Genomic DNA, 21217 nt, shown 5'->3' on the forward strand with positions numbered 1-21217 from the left:
TTTACCCCCTCAAAAGCCAGATGTGATATTTTCACCGTGAATTACTTACTCGGAACATGAAACGGTGAGATGGTTTCGTTTTCCTCCGGCTCGCTCGGTTTGTCCTCCGGTACGTTTCCATTCTCCATTTCAACCTTGCCATCAACAACTTGTGTCTCCACTCCGTTAGCGGCTTGGACCAACTTCTGGCGCTTTCAGAAAAAAGACACTAAGTCATAGAGCACAGGAGCAGACATCTTTCTACTTAAACTGCTGCGCTTCCTCAGTCTTAAAAACACATGTATGCTGTGTGAGCGAGATAAGGAAACTCTTTGGGGCTTACGAGAACTTCTATGAAACTGAAACCTGAAGCAACAAAGCTGAAAATGGTACACATTCAGAAGGAAGCTCTTCACATACAGCAGTAGCTGCTAAAACCTCCTACTGGAGCAACCACGCCCCGCTGTACCTCTGTTATGATGAGGCGACTGGCCATGCGCAGACGGGTCTTGGGTCCAAAATGGCTGGTGACCATGACACGGAGGCCGGCTTCTGGGAACCTGAACTTCGAAGGGCTGGCGTTCATTATCTCGTCCACCATCACCACTGAGCCACGGCTGTATGCTTTACTTGGCTTGACTGAGAGATATTTCACAAATATCAAAACAGAAGTGTGAAAAATAAATGGACTGAAAACAAATTTAAATGATCATTAGACAAAAGTGGGACTACATTTTTTATTTCTATCCATTCAGTGTGTTTTATCAAGTGCATACCCTCCTAACAACTGTTTATTTCACCTTATTGGAACCCTGTGAAGTGCAACAACAAACCAACCAGGATTAAACTAAGATAATTTAAAAAGATGTATGGGCATTGATAGGTCCATAATTTACTAAAAATGTCTCTAGTGTTGAACCTAAGTCGGTAACAACAGTGCCCAGGATTGTCCAAGTTACCAAGAGAATATTAATAGCAGCTGAACTAGACTCATTTGTCAATATGTCAGAGTAAAAGCTGCACCAAGCAATACTTTGAGGGAACATTGTGATTATGGTTAATGGGAGTAGTGTATTTTATCATCAGTGTGGACACTAAGTTCCTACACATAGTGGACAAAAAAAAATTTAAACAAATGTTTAAATGTCTCTACAAGTTTTCCAAAGCTCCAGCAAATTTTTCCTCCTTTAAGTCAACTTCACATGCTTAACTTTTTTTCTGTGTGAACCAGAATTGGATGTTTTCATGATAAGGATATCGGATTTCAGTATCTCATAAAATAAAGACTGAATGTGGTTATTACCAACTTAATGGTAATGATTAGTGGTTGTCACTGCACATTAAATATTCTATCCGTGGACATTGTAAATGTAGATAAGTCTGCATAGTAGCAGGATTCAATACATGTACATTTCTTATTAAGATAGAGTTATCAATATGCAAAACAAAAAAACCTTACTTGGGTTAAAATCTTCTGGGGTGAGGTAAGTCCGTCATTACAGGACTACTCAAACAAAACCCATCATTATAACTGTCCCAAATATTTCAGGCTCTCTGTTACATCATTCTATCCTCATGTCATGAGAGGAAAAAAGGAGTTTTAAATCTTCAGGGACTCACCAATGCTGAATATTTCCCCCTCTCATCTCTTTGGTATAAAACATCACACACCTGCTGTGTAAGCTTGACTGTGTTAAGTGCAGTTACTGGCACAGCATGAGTTCTGGGTGCTGGACTTCAAAAGACTTCCTAAAATTGCCTGGTGCAGCTTTGAAGTTTGCCTACCACTTTTGAATATGTATGGGTGGACTAGGATTTGATTTCCCAACTTGTAACATGGAGGATAAAACACCTCCTGTATGTTTCAACTGACAACTGTTGGACTTGTGACTTAAACACAAACAAATTGTCACTTCTTTTGCATTGACAATAACGTATAATATAACCTATAACCTTAATTTTCCAAGTGGTTATAACTAGCTATAACATGCAGTGTATGGGGAGTAAAAAAAAGTATTACTTATTAGTTTAACTCTGAATTAAATTGACTTATTATGCATGCTAGAATGCACATAAATTAACAGTGTAAACAGAGCCGGCATAAACATTTCCTCTTGTGAAATTCATTACCACTTCAGGAGTGAGTGGGTCTGTGCCCCAGAGACCAGCAGAGGGAGGAAAAGTAGTATGCAAGCAGAAAGAATAGGCACACAGCAGCACAACACTGTAGACAATAAGCAAGAGTCAGTTTAGTAAGGCTAAACAGACAGGCATGTTAACACTAATGCAGCCAAAGTGGTAAAGGTCGGAAATCTCAGAGGGGTTAAATATCATTTCAGAGGCTTCAGAAAGTTCAAAAAGCAAGAAAGGAGTTAGTGGAGAACTGTGGATATGCAGAAATCTCATCTAAACATGACATTAAAGATGTTATTTAGACAAGGCTGTTTTCTTCTGAAGTTTTAATAAGTTTGAAACCCTAGACAACTAGCTCCCCTGACATTAAACTGCATTACCAAAGGAAGATTAAAGAAAATCTTCATTATGCTGTTCCCATTTTAAACAAGAACATTTTATTTCTTGCCTCCTGTATGCTTTGATAAGCTTCCTTTGCTTATCAACCATGCAGGACTTAGAGTGGGGAGACAGAATAAATGAGGGAGCGTAGCTGAATAACCTTTGAAATAATCTCAAAAGGAAAAATACAGAGTGGGGTGAAACTTGACGAGCCATCTTTCTCCAGGTAAACTGAGGTCACAGAACTTTTGTCTTCTTGAGTTTGGTTTTATTGTTGTTCTGTAGACTTTTATTAAAAGCAATAGTTTTACATTTCAGGGGGGGGAAACATCTGAGAGTTGAGAAGGTCCACAGCTAGCTTAATCCAGCAGGCAGTAGATAATGCAATGGGGGGGGGACAACTAGCCTAGAAACACCAAATATGAATCCAACAAGAAGTTAGCATAGCAAACTGTAGCACGGAGAAAGCAAGGGGTAGCAAATAGCCTAGCTTAGTGAAAAAATCTTCCAACAAACCCTGCTGAAACTCTCTAGTAAACAGAGTAACTTATTTTTTTGCAAAATTCATACAGAAAACAGACACCATCTTGTTCTGTACACTGAATATAAAACCATACAGCCCGCAGCTTGTTAGCCTAACAAAAAATGTGGACTAGAAAGTTAGCTAACGGTCTAGTTTTAGTGCTAGTTATCAGCACTACAAATGTTTAATGTTTCGTTTTTGTCGGATTCAATTTAATGCAAACTTTAAAAATATCTAGCTAAGGGGCGCTGGTGGCCTAGCGGTCTAAGCGCCCCACATATAGAGGCCATAGTCCTCGTTGCAGAGGTCGCCGGTTCAACTCCCGGACAGGTATCATTTACTGCATGTCTTCCCCCGCTCTCTACTCCCTACATTTCCTGTCTCTCTTCAGCTGTCCTATCTAATAAAAGGTGAAAAAGCCCCAAAAATACAACTTTAAAAAATATCTAGCTTAAAATCACAGTTGCTACTTGTTTAACTGGCAGTTACTTTTGGACATGCTAGCTGTTTGATATAGTGATCTGTATGTTAGATTATGCAAACTGGCCGCTTCATTTTTAGCATCAAAGTGTAAGACTGGTATCAATATACTCCTGTAACTTCCACCAAGTCAGAAAACAAGCATACATCTTAGGATGCTAAATTAGTAGACTTTTAGGACATTTCAGCATTAGAAAGTGTAAGCTGAAGCAATTTAGAAAGCTATATAGTTATAAAGAAGTAAAGGTTAAAGCCACAGACCCACTAACAAGAAAACCACAGTCTTCCACAAAATCAATTCTGTTCAAATAAATTTAAACATTTCAAAACACAGGGACCCCCAATCGTGTTTTCACATAGAACATTTGATTAATTTCTTGGTAGTCTTGTGTACCCAGCCTGTCTGATTAACCTTACCTTTTGCAAGTAAAGGCGATGACGGGTCGTCATCAGAAACATAGTCATAACTAGTATTACCGTCCTCCATCTCACTGCTGGCTGTAGCGTTACCATTGGCCACATTCTTCTTGGACTTCCCCATGAAAAATCTCTGCATGCTGGAGTTGAATCTGATAAAGAGGTATTACATAATCACCAAGTTAGAGGTACTGAATTAGTTAATCCCACAGTCCTATAGGGAAAAAAATGTACAAGATAGGGAATTAAGTTTCAAAAGTCACATAGGAAGGTTCCTGAGCCCCAGATGAAAGGCTCCAAGTAATAATGAGCCAAAACCTGTTACTCTCCATACACTTCTATAGGAAGAGTTTGTATTTAAGGTGACCTACTTTGAAAAGACAGCATCAGCATTATGCTGCACAAAAAAGGCAGAAATATGCTGCACTCTATTAGAGATGAAAATGAAGGAACAACCAAATGAAATGCCAATGGAGGCAAATCAACATGCTTTCATCATCTAATAAGACAATGTGAGTACAGTTACATGGAAATGGATCATAACTGCTGCACCCTTTGAACAAATGAGTGCAGAGGAAACTCTGGCAAAAACACAAGAGCTGTTCTTTTCCTTCAAAGTAGAATTTAATACTGAAATGTCTGATGATTTCAGTACGGTTTGCTAGATGAAAGTACTGCTGAAGAATAAAAGACATTTTGAAAAAAAAGAGTCCATGTCTGATTTTATTTTATTGAGGTTTCTTTCTTGTCAGAGAGGAGTATTTGAGGTCATTATGTTCTGGAGAACTTGTTTGTTTTGAGCTCTAATGTTTTACGGTCTGGGTTTTACAAAGTATAGTCAATCCAAATACTCACCCCAAAATACCTTTTATCAATCAACATTACTGTTGGTCAGTAATCATAATAATAGCTTTATTTTTTTTAATTTACTCATGCAGTTGATAGAAACTGAGCAGACTAGCAAGCATGATTGAAAATATGTACTGTGTCCCATTTTGCACTCTCCTAAAAATGCAATTGCTTTCTGAGTGTATAAGCATGTTCATGATGAACATTCCAGCAATTGCAGTAGGATTTCAACCATGCATACTCTGGCTGAGTACTAATTGACTCAAAATTGAGAGAAACCACTTAACACTTGGCAAACAATGGTGGCTATTCAGCTGTAATTTGATGACACAGGGTGCACACAGGGCACAAGTAAAAGTTAAACTACTTTGTTTTTGTACTAAACCTAAAATGAATCTTGACTTCAATTCTGTTTAATACAAGTTGCTTATGAAGCTGCACCCAATTAAAATCCACCATCAAAAAGAAATGAAGCCCTAGAAATTTTGAGTATGGACTGTGCAAAAACACGAGCCACACAACTGCACCCCAAAACGTGAAACCAAAACATTTAGTGCTCCCCCTGGTGACTGGCAGCAGTATAGGTCTGATGGCCTACATCCTTTATAACAGATGCAACATTGGTCAAGCTAGAAACTTTCAACATACGTCAAAGCAAAAAACAAATCTGGAGGGATCTCTGTTTAATGGGTAAGTGAAATGTGTGCTTTGGTTTGTGGAAGGGACATGACATCAGTTCCGGCCCTCCACCGCACAGACCGCTCCTGAACATGTCTTGGCTCCAACATACATCACCAGCACAATACGTCAGCGCCTGTTGCGGTTGTATTTTGACTTTACTTTTGCACAAAAAGAGGAGGTGGAGGCATGTCATTGATTTTAATGAGCAGTCAGTGGTTGGGATAGTCATTTTTAGTAAATGAACATCAGCAAAGAACTCTTTCAGACAGCACCCGGTCAAAATACCAGCACTCCCCAAGTACGTACTTTACATATTCATAGCATAAAAGACATCAACAGTTAGCTTAACATGGGTATCTAACTGTAGCTAACAAGGCTGGTGACTGTAGCTGAGGCTCTTACTTTCTTCATAAAAGAACTTCAGTTTGTATGCGCACCTGTTAATCATCAATATTGTGTGCTGTACGCTGTTCAGTAGTTATGGCGTTAGTATTAACCTTTTTAAAATTAACTATAAGTCATTAGCTTTTTTCCATCTGCAATCAGACTATTTAACACCAGCACCGCAATGTCCGTTTAATTACCCGCTAATTATCTATCATCTTCATTTCACTGCATGGCAGTTACTGTGTGACTCGGCAATATGTCTCTGTCTTCCCAGGTCATTGTTTGTGATTCACACTAACAAACCATTCTGTCAATCTTCCATTTGAATCGCACTGTTCTCATACTGTGTATGTTTTTTAACAACCTAGTGCAATTATCTGTGCAATAACTTAATTCACTATCTATTCATCAGATAGAAGTGTACATAGTGTGTATATATCTGTAATATTTGCCATATTTTATTTTTATTTGATTCTATTTTATTTTATTCTATATTTTATTCTATTTTCATTTTATTCTATATAGCTTAATTTTATCATTACTATTATTATTGTTATTATATTTTTAACTAGTTAAGTACATTGTTTTATTCTCCTGTCCCATGTTGTAAGCTGCTGTAACATGAATTTCCCCCGATGGGGGATCAGATAAGTAAAATTGGATAAAAAAATAAATAGCAAATGCTACATGTAGGTTGTTTGACATCAAGAGAAAGAGACTCAGCCAATATCTACAAAATGATTTCTTATAAAAGTTAAAAACTTGTTTCCATATTCATTTCTTTATAAAGACAAAAGACAATCCAAGATGCAATTGTTATTGATAAACAAAGTGTTACTATTTATGTTTTGAAAATAACATTTCATCTGTTTTTGACCCAAGTATATTTGACTCTTGTTACGAAATACCCAGAAATTACTCTCTAGAGTTATTCTTAGATTTCCAGTCATTAAGTCCTATATTTGACTCTGTGCTGTTATTTGTTTTACAATAGGTAGCAAGTGTGCTATTTTAGGAGGGAGAAAATAGTCTCAGCAGGGCCAAGGAAGGTCACCTCAGAGAGCACTGATCGCTCTATATAAAACCCTCTCTACTGCATTTTGACTGGAACAGGCCTAAAATTGTCAGCGGATATTTTGGGAAAGGGGAGACATATGACAGCATATCCTGCAGTAAGCACGTCTTTCCTCCAAATGAGAAAGGAGAGGAGTGATCTGGTTAAGCCGGTGCTCTTAGCCGCTGCAGAGGGAGAAAGATTAAACTCTTATGGCAGAGAGAGAGCAGGCTGCTGCTGAGTGTTACACAGATTACCAGCTGGACAGAGACAGAGTCACAGGACCATGTGGGTGGTATTATTCAGTTTGGACTATAAAGGCATGTTTTAGCCTATATTTCCATGTATGATCTTGAAGAATAAACAAGGAGTTCTCAGGGTAGAATGTAATGTTAAATTTTGTTTTTCATTTTTCATACAATGAGCAATATTAAACCCATAACGATCTGTTTCAGACTTAATCTATTATAATTAAACAACTTTGAAAACAAAATGTTGATAAGATCACTTTGTCTGGTATATAGTGAGAATTTTGATGTTCTGTGTAATTGTCTAGTAGATATAAAAGGAAAACCCTAAAATTGTGTCCTAACTGTGCGAAGCTGCATCATAAAATTGCATTAGAGGAGGCATATTTGCAGCAGAAGGCTCCAGAGTTGAATCTTCAGCGAACATCTGGTGAGGGGACATGACTGAGACACTCCCCTCCAGCTGGAAGCCCACACCTCTCCTGTGAAGCTATACTGAGCTCACAGTTGGTCATATTAATCAGCCTACAGGTACCAGGTGGGGTGGTTTAACCATTCTCTCCTTGCACAGACTCTGAATGCTGCAGTGAGACTTATCAGCAACGATGGAAAGCATCTTAGTGCAGAATAGTTTCAAAAACGTATTCTTTTTAGTTTATAAAATCTATAATGACTTAACAATAATATTCTGTACTATTTTTATTCAAATTAACTTTTTCATTATATGCTTTAAAATGTTTAATCCTCATGTTACCCCTTACCACTATTTTGTAAGGACCTTTTTGGGAGGTCCAAAAATGATGTTAACAATGATAAGAGCTCCCTGATACCCCTACTAGAGTGCCTGAAGGACATCAAGGCATGGATGGCTTTTAACTTTTGCACTTGATTCATTCTTTTATCTCGACCCGTTTGGACTACTGTAATGCACTTTACACTGGCATTAACCAGGCCTTCCTCGCTAGCTTACAGGTAGTCCAAAATGCGGCTGCTCGCCTTTTAAGAGGAACCCGCAAGCATGAACATATCAGCCCTGTTCTCGCCTCCCTCCACTGGCTCCCTGTCCATTTTAGAATTAATTTTAAGATTTTAATGTTTGTTTTTAAGTCACTACATGGTCTGGCACCTCATTACATCTCTGACCTCATACACATCTACGCCCCTACTTTTCAAGCTCTTGGGCCTATAATCCAAACAGGTTAGTGCTTAAGAAGAACTTACTTCATGACAAGGATGTAGCCCATATACATGACCACCAGTATCAAACTCTCCCACCTGATGAAAAGAAAAATAGAAGATAAGGGAAGGTGTTACAAATTCAAGAAATTCAAGTTTCCACACTTCCAACAGATAAATTCAGTAATATCCATGATCTTTAAGCTTTATTTTCAAGTCTTCTAGCTGCCTGCTATAACCCTTATTTGGTAGCACTGATAAGAGATTGATATGTTTAGTTAAGACAACGACCAAACTTGACATGAAACAAATGTATTCTGATAATTTAAAGATTTCCCAGTTTAAACATCGAAATTTGAACCATTAAAGTCAGACCACGTTTGGCTGAATAATGACCACTGTTGTCACAAATAGAATTAAGGAATAATAATTCATTTAAGAGTGAAAGTAGAACTAATAATGAAGAGTTATAAATCAAGAAATTATACTTTTTTACATCAATATTTAGCCAAAGTTTGCCAACATTAGCCAGCACAAGCTCATGGTCACAGTCTATGTAATGGCCCTTTTCCACTACACAGTTCCAGCTCGGCTCGGCTCTACTCTACTCGGTTTGGGTACCTTTTCCACCAGCCTTTTTTTCAGAACACTGCTGCGCGAAACTGCTGCGTGAAAAAAACTGCTGCACGAAACTGCGTTCATGACATTTTGAACAGTACTGATGTTGTTTTTAAAAAATGGCGTTTTTTAATTCTTGTGTTGGGGGCACTCATGACTCTTTGGTGACGACATTCTCTGACCAATCAGTGGCCGGCAGTCCGTCAACGTCACCTTTTAGTATCGGCTCAGCTTGCTTGGAACCAGAGCAGGGCAGGTACGAAAAAGTAGTATCTGACACGAGGTACCGCACCCGTGGAAATGCAACACAAACCGAGTAGAGTCGAGTTGAGTAGAGTAGAGTAGGGCTAAGACGGGCCGGTGGGAAAGAGCCTTAAGGCTATGTGATAAATGACCATGAGTGTTTAGAAATGAGTTGTTGTTCATTTCAGTGCTTTGAGATGTTGTTGATTAAAGATAACTCCCACAGAAAATTTTGTTTTATCTTTGAAATTATACACAGTCGTGTTTTAATATACAGTTTGTCAAATTTCAGACTTACCAAACTATCTTTTCGTCGTAGATGAACTGAAAAATGAAGAAAAGAAGGTCTATTAGATTGGAATGAGTGGCATGTAAAGAAGAAAGCCAGTGTTCATTGATAAAAGTGAGTGACAAACTTACTGCAATCAAAGCCAAAACAGCCAGGGTGTAGTAGAGAGAATCCCTGAAGACTGCCCACCAGGTCAAAATCACCACCTGAGATTTCACAGAATAAAGCGCACTGTTGTTTTTTGAGATGTTTTCTTTAACCGCTTCTGTGGTACTAAAGTTCAGTGAGGCGCTACTTCTGGTACCATAAAAAGCATATTGTAAGAACATTTTATTAAAATCCTCCAGAGGAAACAGATTTATGATCCATTGACGCCTCCAGAGTTCAGCTTTCCATTTGCACAATCGGCAGTTGTGATGAAAACTAAGTGAAGCAGATGGCTTTGTTTTCCCTCAGTGTTAATAACTTCAACCACATGTGTGCTTCTCTGCAGTACATAAATAAACAGAATGCAGCAGGAAGTCACTCTTACTCACACACACACACAACCACACACCTGTCCGGCAAATATCCCGCAGACGCCGATGATGCAAAGGATGTTGAAGACCGCTGAGCCAACAATGGTCCCCACCCCCACATCGCCGTGGGTGATGAAGACACCTGCACACAGAGAGGGAGGCAGCCAATCAGGATAAGAAATGACACCAACCATCTGTGTGTATGCACAAACTGTTCATGTGAGTGTGTGTGTTTGTCTACCGATAATAGAAGCAAAAAGCTCTGGTGCAGAGCTGCCAGCTGCCATGAAGGTGGCTCCAGCAACATCTTCACTCAGGTCTAATTTCTGCAGAAATGAAGCACACAAGGTTAAAGTGGACAATCAAGCCTCATGGAACTGCAGCATCAAAAGGCAAAGGACTACAACTCCCATGTACCTCACAGATCTTCTCCAGCGATGTCACAAAGTATTCATCGCACACTATTGCGAGGGCCAGAAACATGTAGAGCGTCTGGAGGCAGAAAGAGAAGAGTTCAGTTCAAAGTGTGTCTATTACAGGGGCAAGATTCAGAGTGTGTGTGTGTGTGTGTGTGTGTGTGTGTGTGTGTGTGTGTGTGTGTGTGTGTGTGTGTGTGTGTGTGTGTGTGTGTGTGTGTGTGTGTGTGTGTGTGTGTAGATACATCCTATATCAGCAGAAATTAGCTGAGTTAATATTCTCCTGGCAGAGGGCAAGTGAAGGGGATTCTCAAAGCACAGCACCCAATTAAAATATGACCTGCTTTGAATCCAAATGTCAGTTCGGCGACGAACCGTTTTCACTCACAGTTAGAAAAATCTACAGCAGCCTGTTTCAGCAGCTGAGGCCAGGTCTATAAATTATAGATCAGGTGTGACATCAGCTCCAGCAGCCGTGCTCTGCTCTATGCTATCCACAGGGGGCAGTGCAGGACTGCAGTATGGTCAGACCCCCCCACATGCACACATTCATTTTATTCCCCCAGCAGTGAACACAGGACACTTCTGATCATATTTGACACAAGACTTCAAATCCTAGTCATGATATATTTATAGGATTTCAATATGATTCACTTTGAAGCATTTTCCCCTTATTTTACAGGTCCTACAAAACAAACAGTGATCACAATGAGGTTGTTGAATGTGGTGGAATGTGACTAAGTACATTTACACAATTACTCTAATTACTCATTAGGGAGTTCTGTACTTGAACTGACTATCCTATTTTTATTCAACTGTATATTTTATAACCTCTACACTTAATACTGTACCCATTACTCATTTACATGTATTGCTTTAAAAGCTTCGTGTGACTTTAAAAAGACATGTTAGTGTGAACATATGCAATGCTCATACATAATGCTTCATTACATCTTAAATTATTCGCTATAAGCAAGTGCAGCTCAATTGAATCACTGATAAATTCATTTGTGCGAGTACAGGAACTGTTTTGAAAACCATGAATGTCATCAGACCACATATATGTAACCTGGTCAAATATGCACCTGCATCTTTCACTGTTATTTCTTTTTTTAATTACACAAAATGTACCTGGAAATCATCTATGTATAAAAAGGAGAGTCTCAGATCTCCATTATGTGCTAGTATAATGACTCACAGCCCTCCCTTTGTTTTTTTCTTCCTCTGAGGTTATGTCTTTATAATCAATTTGCCCCCGCCCCTCTTTTCTTTTGGACTGTTCCCCTGTGAGAAAGGTGGGTGTTTATTTTCAGTTTTATCTAGATCCTTCCTCATATGTATTTGTACTTGTGTATTTTTGTTCAGCACAATGTGCTATCTTCTTATGATTTGATATAAATGTGCTTTGCTTGGAGCAAGCTTTAACATTGAATGCAGTCTCTGTCTCTCCTTGTCTCTTTACAATATATTGAGTTTGCAATTCAATGTTAATGTCAAGTTACTGTTAGCACTAATTTTGAACAAGCTGGAGCTGGAGAGAGCTTTAACACTGAATAATGATTCTGTGTGTTTGGGTCTGAGTCAGAATAAACAGTGCTGCAGAAAGACTGGGAAGCCCCAGTGCTACAGCATTACTAATTTGAATCATTGCACATACGTGTTTATTATTTTAATTTATTTATATCACATTATAATCACAGACTTAACCCAGTCACTGTTCCCCCCCCAAATCATAGCTGAGGTCTGTCATCCTCAGGACTGAAACGCACACTCTCACTTTGATTTTAAATTGCACTATAGCAAAGTTTTTGCAATTATTCAACTGTATTTTATTATTTTTATTAGCTTACTCTTTTTAATTTTAGCTGATCATTTTCTATCTATTTCCTATGTTTATCTGTTGTTGTTGTTGCTAGGGTCTGAGAGAGAAACGTAATATCAAATCCTCTATGTCTGGTGCATACTGCAGATTTTGACAATAAAGAAGACTTTAAGCTAAAAATCTAAGAATTCAAAGTTCTCACAGCTGATTGGACAACACAAACTTGAAGGTAACACTCTAAAGTTCTGGTTAAAGCTCCTGTGAGAAACTTTGTCCACAGGGGTTGCAAAAATTCAAACAGTGATACCTCTTCTCTTTTTGTTTGTCAAGTTGTACTTTCTGACTAAATGAATATTTGATAAGGAAAAAGAAAAAAAAAAAAAAAAAAAAAGGATGTGCTTTATCTTTCAGTGAATCACTGCATCTGACACCTACCCCCTTGCAGTATTTACAGGCATAAAAACCACAAAATACAGCTTTTTAATCATTTTGATTGTTTGGTTTGCATTCACAGGTCACAAAGGGAACTCACTTTTTTAATTTGTCTGGATTATAATCTTCACAGGAGCTTTAATTGCGACACTCATAAATATCCTAATACTTTCAAAACTGTCAAATATTTATATGAAATTAATCCACAAAAAAGATATAATTACTCGCAGTTCTATTCAAAATGAGAAAACATCACCTATAAAAGCTCTCTACCACTGTTAGTACTACAGAAAAGAGCCATCAGAATAGTTCACAATGTTGATTTCCGTGAACACACAAATTCATTGTTCCTCAAATCAAAAATATTGAAATTATTTGACCTTGTAGATTTTAAAAATGCACAAATTGTGTATAAGACAAGGAAAAATATTCTGCCAGGAAATATTCATAGATTGTTCTTTGAAAGAGAGGGGGGTTATAACTTAAGAGGGAAGTTAAGATTAAAGATGGTGAGTGTTTGGACCACAAGGAGAAGTTTTTGTATTTCAATCTGTGGTGTAAAACTTTGGAACAGACTGAACATGAAGCTACAGCAATGTCAGAACATAATCCAGTTCAAGAAGAAGTATAAAGAAATTATCTTCATGAGGTGCAAGGAGGAAGACAAGTGTTGAGAATCACGAGGGGTTTACTTTTGATTGTCAGTGTAAATATGAAGACTTGACTTGTGGGAGTGCAGTTGTATAATGCCAGATAATAGTGAATGAAGGGGTAGGATTAGATAAGTTTTAACTTCTTCCTACTCCTTTTCGCACATGTAAAGTAAATTGTTTCAGTGCTTGCTAATGGAACTGATTGATTTTGTTTCTTTTGTATAACTTTCTTTTTTTTCCTTGTATGTTTGTATAACTATTTCTTCTTTTCTACTTGCATGTTATTTTACATGTTCGAAATAAAGACATCATATCAAATCAACCAGCTACTAAATTAAATTCCTCTTAGACATCAACTGTTTACATTAATAAATTTCTGCTATGACCCAATCTTGAATCATTACATTTTAAAAATGTAATGATTAAAGATTGGGTCATAGCAGCAATTTATCTGTGTGATACCTTCTGAAATAGACTTTACTAAGATTTGAACTGTACCTGGCTTTTACCTGTAATCTAAATTTGGTATTCTTAACTTCTGGTGATCCAGGCTCTGGAATCTTTACTAACTTTCTCTTGTATTTCTGGATCAACAGGGAATGATATATTTTCATTTCTTAGTCCGTCATAAAACAGTAATCAGTGCCTATGTGTGCATTGAACTGAAAAAAACCCCCCATGTATTACAAAATCAATATATATTGATTCTGTACTACATGGTATGCAACGTTAATGTGTGCAGTCTGAGTGAAATAAATCACAAAGTTGTAGTCCCTTTATTTTAAAATTCCCTCTGTGTTCCCATGCTGAGCAGTAGTAGAGTGATAGGGTAGAAATACAGTATTAAAAAGATGGAAGGTTTAAGAGAGACTTCAGAAAATGGTGAACCTATCTCAGTAGATAAATACATCATTAAAATATCTCTGCCACAGAATCAAATCTAGAGACAAGGGGACGTTTTCAAACTACCCTTTGGACTAAATTCAACCAGCTTTCATGCATTTTTTTTCAGTTTTTTGGATGACATTTCAGAATCCAGGATGGTGAGGGTATGTTTGAAAAGGGGCAGATGCTGGCCCTAGTTTTTTCCGAAATCCTAGTTGGAGCCATGGATTAGATTAAACATTTTAAAGCCAGTTAAATCCAGCATGAAGAGCAGCACTTCAACAATACTGAATGACTCCATAGGTGGCTTGAGTCTTTGTAACAAGTCTGTGGAGCTTAGCATGACCTAATGTGGACTATGAGAGAGTTTCATGTGGAGAATGATCTCATAATGTATAAATAATGTACAATTACCTGTTTTTGTTTGCCAACAGGAGGGCTGTCTTTCTAAAACCTCTGAGTAATGTTTAAATGAATCATGATTAAGTTTACACTGTGACTACAGAAATGAAAACTAGTTCGACTTCCGGTTGCAATGTAGAGGAAGGACGTGCGTGAGAGAGCTCCCAGCCCGCTTTCAAATAATCTTTTTAACTGGACTTTTTCCCTTTGCCTTTTGACATATACAACTCTTTTTGGTTTATTTCCAATATTTCACGGCAAAATGAGCAACTCTAAGAGTGCAAGACAAGGCATTAACCACTCAAGCTATGGTTACATGTGCAGCTACAAGTGCAGCAGAGAAGCTAGCATCGTACGCAGCTAATAGCAGTACCCCAAAAATCCCGACAACAGCCGAGGACAGTAAAACTTCCGCGCTCATCTCTATGGATCAGCTGGCAGCAGCTTTCAAAAAACAGAGGTCAACACTTCGGGAGGACGTATCGTTTCTTATTCAAGAATCCACAAAACCACCTCAATCCTCTCTGGACTCGCTACAGACAACAGTGAACTCTTTGCAGAATCGCCTTACCGCTGTGGAGTCTGTGGCTGGAGACAACTTTGCACGTCTGGCCTCCGCGGAATCAACCATCAGAAACCTCCCTACCCAAAACCAGTCTCTTTAAGACCAGAAGTGGTAAGACACCTGGCCCAGGTGGCTTCCCTATTGAATTCTTTAAAAAGTTCTCAAGTCAACTGTCCCTAATTTTGCTTGAAATGTTTAATGACTATCACACGGATCACTACAAAAAAAAAAAAACACTAACTGAAGCATCAATTATCCTCCTGCTCAAGCCGGGTAACGATCGAACTGTAGACTGTAGTTCATACCGACCTATCTCTCTCTTACTGCACCAAATCCACTTCAAGATCCTGCTCATCACCTACAAAGCCCTCAATAACCTCGCCCCCTCATACCTATCCGAGCCTCCTCAAACGCCACTCCCCATCTCGCTGCCTCAGATCATCAGATGCCAATCTCCTGTCCCCTATCACCAAGTCCAAGCCCACCTTTGGGGACAGAGCCTTTGCCAACGCTGCCCTCCCTCTCTGGAACTCTCTCCCTCCACACATCCGCAACTCTGACTCACTTCAATCATTTAAAAACCACCTCAAGATCTACCTGTTCCAAAAGTATGCAACACATGACCTCTTCCCCGCCCCACCTCTGTCCTGTTTTGTTTTATTTTATGTTCTATTTTTAGTTTTCACCTTATATAAAGCGACTGAGTACTAAGAAAAGCGCTATATAAATTCTATGAATTATTATTACATAGCGATGTAAAGATCCAAGCCAAAGTTCTTTCATTGCGTTTGGAAACCACAATGCATGATGTTATATCTGTTGATCAGACCGGTTTTATTTCGGGAAGGCACTCGTTTACAAATATCCGAAAGCTTTTAGACGTTATCCACTCTCCTGCGTCCAGTTGGGTACCAGAGATGGTTGTCTCACTGGATGTAGAGAAAGCCTTTGATATGGTAGAGTGGGCATATTTATTTACATGCTTAGAAAGATTTGGTTATGGTCCCATACTTATATCTTGGCTCAAACTCCTTTATGCCTCTCCTAAAGCTTCGGTCATTACAAATGGCAAGCAATCACAGTATTTTAAGTTATCAAGAGGGACCCATCAGGGATGCCCTATCAGCCCGCTACTATTTGCCCTCACTATAGAACCCTCATCTATAGCACTCAAATCATTGACGTCAGTAAGTGGAATTCATAGGTGGTGTAGAATATCGTTTGTCCCTATACGCAGATCTACTTCTATGTGTTTCTAACCCAACTCAAGGCATACCACATATTCAGGAGTTGAGGAGCTTTGGTGCTTTCTCAGGGTATAAACTGAACTTTGGTAAAAGTGAATGTTTCCCCGTGAATGGCTTGGCCCTTCAACTACAGGATAACGCCTTACCCCTTCGAATGTCTAGAGATAGTTTTAAATACTTACGCATAAATATTACACGGGATATGCAAAAACTATATCAAGCAAATTGTCTGCCTGTGTTGGAGGAAGTTAAACAAGATCTCAAGAAATGGAACATCCTGAATCTGTCCTTAGCTGGTAAAGTCAGTTGTATAAAAATGAATGTTCTTCCCAAATGTCTATTTATTTCAAATCTATTCCACGTTATCTTCCTAAATCATTTTTAAAATCTATTGATAAAGTTTTCATCTCATTTATTTGGAATGGTAAGAGCCTCAGGTTACGTACAGAATTACTACAGAGACCCAGGCTACAAGGGGGCCTTGCTCTTCCAAACCTATGTTATTACTATTGGGCTGCCAATGCTCAAAAGGTTCTATATTGGCTTTATTCCCCTGACACAGATTCCCTGGTGTACAACGGAAAATAAATCTTGTATTTCTTCATCCCTTGCAGCCTTAGTCTCTTCCAATTTACCTCTTCCTGCCTCACATTTTACTAATAACTCAGTGGTTATTAACACCCTTCAAATATGGTTCCAATTCAGACAAAACTTTGGGTTCAAACATTATATCAACATCAGCCCTATATGTAACAACCACCTTTTTCCCCCAGCTAGGTTGGACTCTGCATTTTCTTTATGGCAAAGGTTGGGTATTTCTCAATTTAAAAGACATGTACATAAATGATTTGTTTGCAAACTTCAAAGAGCTGTCACAAAAATGTGATCTGCCTCGATCCAGCCTATTCCGTTACTTCCAGATCCGACATTTCCGCCAACATCATGATCCCGACTTTCCGAATAGACCTTTGGCTCTGGGCTTAGATGACATGCTTGTGATACCTCTTGCGTCGGAAGGTCTGATTTCTAAGATATATAACTGTATATCCTTGCTTAAAAACACATCTCTTGCAAAGATAAAGGCGGATTGGGAAAATGAACTGTGGGAGATCATGGATGAGGAAAGATGGAACTTTGCTCAACAAAGAATAAATGATAGTACTTCCTGTGCAAAGTTGAATATTATACAATTCAAAGTTCTGCATCGGGCTCATTTCTACCAAGCAAGACTTTCAAAAGTATTATTATTATTATTATTATTATTATTAAAAATATATCCAGGTGTAGATGCTAGATGTGACAGATGTCATAATACTCCTGCTAATTTAACTCATGTTTTGGTCATGTCCTGCTCATTCATCTTACTGGGGTGTGATCTTTAATACTATATCAAGGGCTTTCGATATAGAACTTCGACCAAGTGCAGCTGCAGCTATATTTGGTAGTACAGATGAAGATAACTGCACATTTAGAAGAACTGATTGCACGCAGAAGAACACTACTGCATTGGAAGTCACCAAGCCCACCCAAGGAATCCCTGTGCCTGAGGGACTTATTGCACTTCATACAATTAGAAAAAATTAAATATGCACTGAGGGGGTCTAGGAAATATTTCACAGCATCTAGGATCCAGTATTGATGTATTTAGGTAAACTTCAAACTTTACCGGACACTACATAGAAGAGAGAATCAAGACAGAGGAGTGGTACCCTGTGTTCCAGGAGGGGATGGGGGGGGGGGGATTATAGTCTTGTTTTACTTTCAGTACTGTTTTATTCTATGTGTGTTTCTGCACTAAGGGAAAAAAAAAGGAAATTTGAATCCTTAATACCTGCTCGTCACTAATGGATAAATAAAATGGAATAAAAATAAAATATATATATAAACTAAGAGTAGCACTTCAATATTTACACAGACTTAAAGCTGCTATTTAAAATACATCACTCAGATCCATACATAAAATAATGATGCCTTGGGGTTTTGTGTGATGACATTTACATTTAATAGCCAGTAATGCTGATTTATGAAAGATTGGAAACACTACACATATCAGATTATGTTACTTCACTGCTTCATCTGCCGTAGTAATTTGGAAAATTGTGTGATTTTACATCTAAATCAAGAGTCACATTGTACATCCACAAATTGAGCATAGTATTAGTTCAAGTATGGGACAAAGTCAAGCCTTGCCCGCAGCCCATATCAGCTGACCACCAATTGGCTCCACCAATTTACCTTTTACACACCCAGTTGGCTAATGTCAAAATGGGCTTTCTATTGAAACTGTTTAAGCTTCCTCTGCAAACTTTGCAACCCACATTGACCCCAACTCCTCATTTTTATGCAGTGTCTAATTTCATCAGTGTTGTATGTATGTCACAGGTGCCTGCTCTGTTTTGTACCATAAGGGTCTGTGCTGCTGCTCTCTTTTTATTATTATTATTATTTTTTTCTATTTCACCAGGTGAGTCATTAGGAACAAATTCTTATTTACAGTGACGACCTGGCAAAAGGCACAGCCTTTTGAGGGCTAAAGGGTCAGGGATAACAGCTATGACAGACACAGACACAAGGTTAAAAATCTTCTCCCTGCCTTGGCTTTTCATGTATGCACATGAAAGGAAAGGGAGGTGTGCTCTCCCTGCCTCAGGCTTTGGCACTCCACGTATGCACATGGAAGGGCAGAGAGCTCCCAGAAAAGAGCCATCTTGCCAAATATAACTTAATGCATGGAAATAAAACATTAATCTGAAGTACAGTGTTCCTGACTGAAATATAAAAATATGTGATAGCATGTTCAACAGATAAAACCTAGTTCAAACAGAACTTGCCTTCTAAGTTTATTGATTTCCATTGGTCACTGAAAGGTCACTCAGATATGCTCTCTATAACAGGGGTTCCCAAAGTGTGGGCCGGGACCCCCTGGGGGGGTCGCGAGATACAAATTGGGGGTCGTGAGAGGTTCTCCAGAATGTTTGTATTTTTTATCAAAAAATAGTACTTTTTACCCATTATAGTATAAAATAGACAAAAATAGTAGCTAAACTTGAAATAAAACCTTAATAGAAAATTTAATGAGTTTTCTGTCTTTCTTTTTTCAAGAGGACTTCTAAGTTTAGGGTTAGTGAACAATTAATTATCAAAAGCATCAGTAGCAGTAGGTAAATTCATAACAACACAGGAAACACAGACACATGCTCATGTAGGTAGGCTAATTTTCTGCAGACCAGCTAAATGAAGCCACATTATTGTTAATAAGTTAGATGCATAAAATTTCAAATTAAAGCTCCTGTGAGGAGTTTTTTTTGGCCAGTTACGAAATAGACTTCAATCAACTCGGATACCTCTTTATGAACTGCAAAATCAAACCATCAGCAAAACGATTGATAATTTCGGTATGGTATTTTTAATGCTTGTAACTACTGCCACGGGGTAGGTATCAGATAAAGTGAGTAGCACTGTAGAAACAGCCTTTATTGAGAAGTTTCACAGCAAAGTTTCACAGTGAGTTACGTTAGACTGAGATTCCAATCAAAACTCTACTTACTCATACAAAGGACTAGAACAGCAAAGACATAAGAGGTACTGTTTTACCACTGGGTGATTGATGTAAACTGAAAGTTCCTCACAGTAGCTTTAAATGTTTAAGCTTAACCACACTTCATTAAAACCCATTATTAGGACGGTTTACACAAACTTCAGATTAGGACTTAAATTAATTCTAATAGTTTTTGGTTGCTTACCATCTACATAATACCATGGATCAAATAAGCAGAAAGTTATTGTTGAGCCTCTATTGGCCACCTCATGTCCACAACACTATACATATTATATTTTGTTTTTTTCAAGTGCATTACAATATTTTTACAACCATTCTTACGACAAAGACACATTACAGGACAAGAATGAACCCCCAGCCTCATATCAAAGAACCTTTTTTTGTAGCTGATGTTGCTCTCTTGATTTGAAGTGCAAATTGTGAAAATGTCAGCACTAATGGTACAGTTCCAATGTTTTTAATGCCTCTAACATATAAACAGAGTAGATGTGCAGACATGTGTTTGACTTTGCATGAATGTCATGGTCAATTTGCATAAAATGAGTGTATGCTGGTTTTAAAGTGGTATTAAAATGCTCCACTGTGGAATCTTTTGAAAAAAGCATCTACCATTATCACACTGCTAGTTTTAGCTTTTCAAGCCTTGGTGGTAGTAATGACTGTTTTATAAAAAGCTTCCAAATCCACCTGCAACCAGCTGAGCCCAGCTGATAGTGTGGACTGGAGACTGATGCGATCCAAGATGCAGGTGCAGAGGCTTATGAAATCTTGAAAAAAAAAAGGAGAATAAAGTCCTCTTACCGCCACAATGTGCAGCATAACGGCACCACCCTTTCGTTCTTGGTTGGTGAAAAGGTCATGTGGGAACTCGTGTATTGCTGAGGAGAGAGAAAATGTCAGTCACACATCAGCAACATGACGGCATGGTTCGTGTCCTTTCATCGCCCAGCACATGACTAAATGAAAGGTGTCGATCTCAAATAAGAGCCCAGGATGTCCTCTTTGTTCTTACATTGAATCAGCTTTTTGTTGCATTTATCCGAGTGTTCTTTCCTTTCATCTTGTATCATCTCTTTTTTTATTCATTTATCTAATATAACAAAATCGTCTTATATACCTGAAAAAGTGTAACAGAAAGGGTCATATGCAAATTTAATAGCAGCCTGTGATCATCATCCAAAAAAAGCTTGAGACGCAGACAACATTAAGAGCTTTGAAGTTTTAAAAGGCACTAAAAGGCTCCAGACACTTTTTGAAAAC

At 38.3% G+C, this 21217-nt stretch overlaps 1 protein-coding gene across 2 annotated transcripts in view; it reads right to left on the minus strand.

Annotated features, from left to right (window-relative positions):
• Positions 1 to 21217, minus strand: part of slc24a4b (solute carrier family 24 member 4b) — a 60053-nt gene that overhangs the window by 14522 nt on the left and 24314 nt on the right. The window contains exons 3-12 of one of the 2 annotated variants that reach the window (XM_034698935.1): positions 20759 to 20835; positions 10394 to 10468; positions 10218 to 10302; positions 10015 to 10118; positions 9590 to 9664; positions 9468 to 9493; positions 8354 to 8407; positions 3974 to 4065; positions 449 to 618; positions 50 to 185 (exon numbers count right to left, since the gene is read on the minus strand). In XM_034698935.1, the coding sequence (XP_034554826.1) occupies positions 50 to 185; positions 449 to 618; positions 3974 to 4065; positions 8354 to 8407; positions 9468 to 9493; positions 9590 to 9664; positions 10015 to 10118; positions 10218 to 10302; positions 10394 to 10468; positions 20759 to 20835 (894 nt within the window). Of the gene's footprint in view, positions 1 to 49; positions 192 to 448; positions 619 to 3973; positions 4066 to 8353; positions 8408 to 9467; positions 9494 to 9589; positions 9665 to 10014; positions 10119 to 10217; positions 10303 to 10393; positions 10469 to 20758; positions 20836 to 21217 lie in introns of both variants that reach the window. The other variant, XM_034698934.1, reaches the window with a different exon arrangement.

Source organism: Notolabrus celidotus, chromosome 13 (assembly GCF_009762535.1).
Source record: "Notolabrus celidotus isolate fNotCel1 chromosome 13, fNotCel1.pri, whole genome shotgun sequence".
Classification (NCBI taxonomy): domain Eukaryota; kingdom Metazoa; phylum Chordata; class Actinopteri; order Labriformes; family Labridae; genus Notolabrus; species Notolabrus celidotus.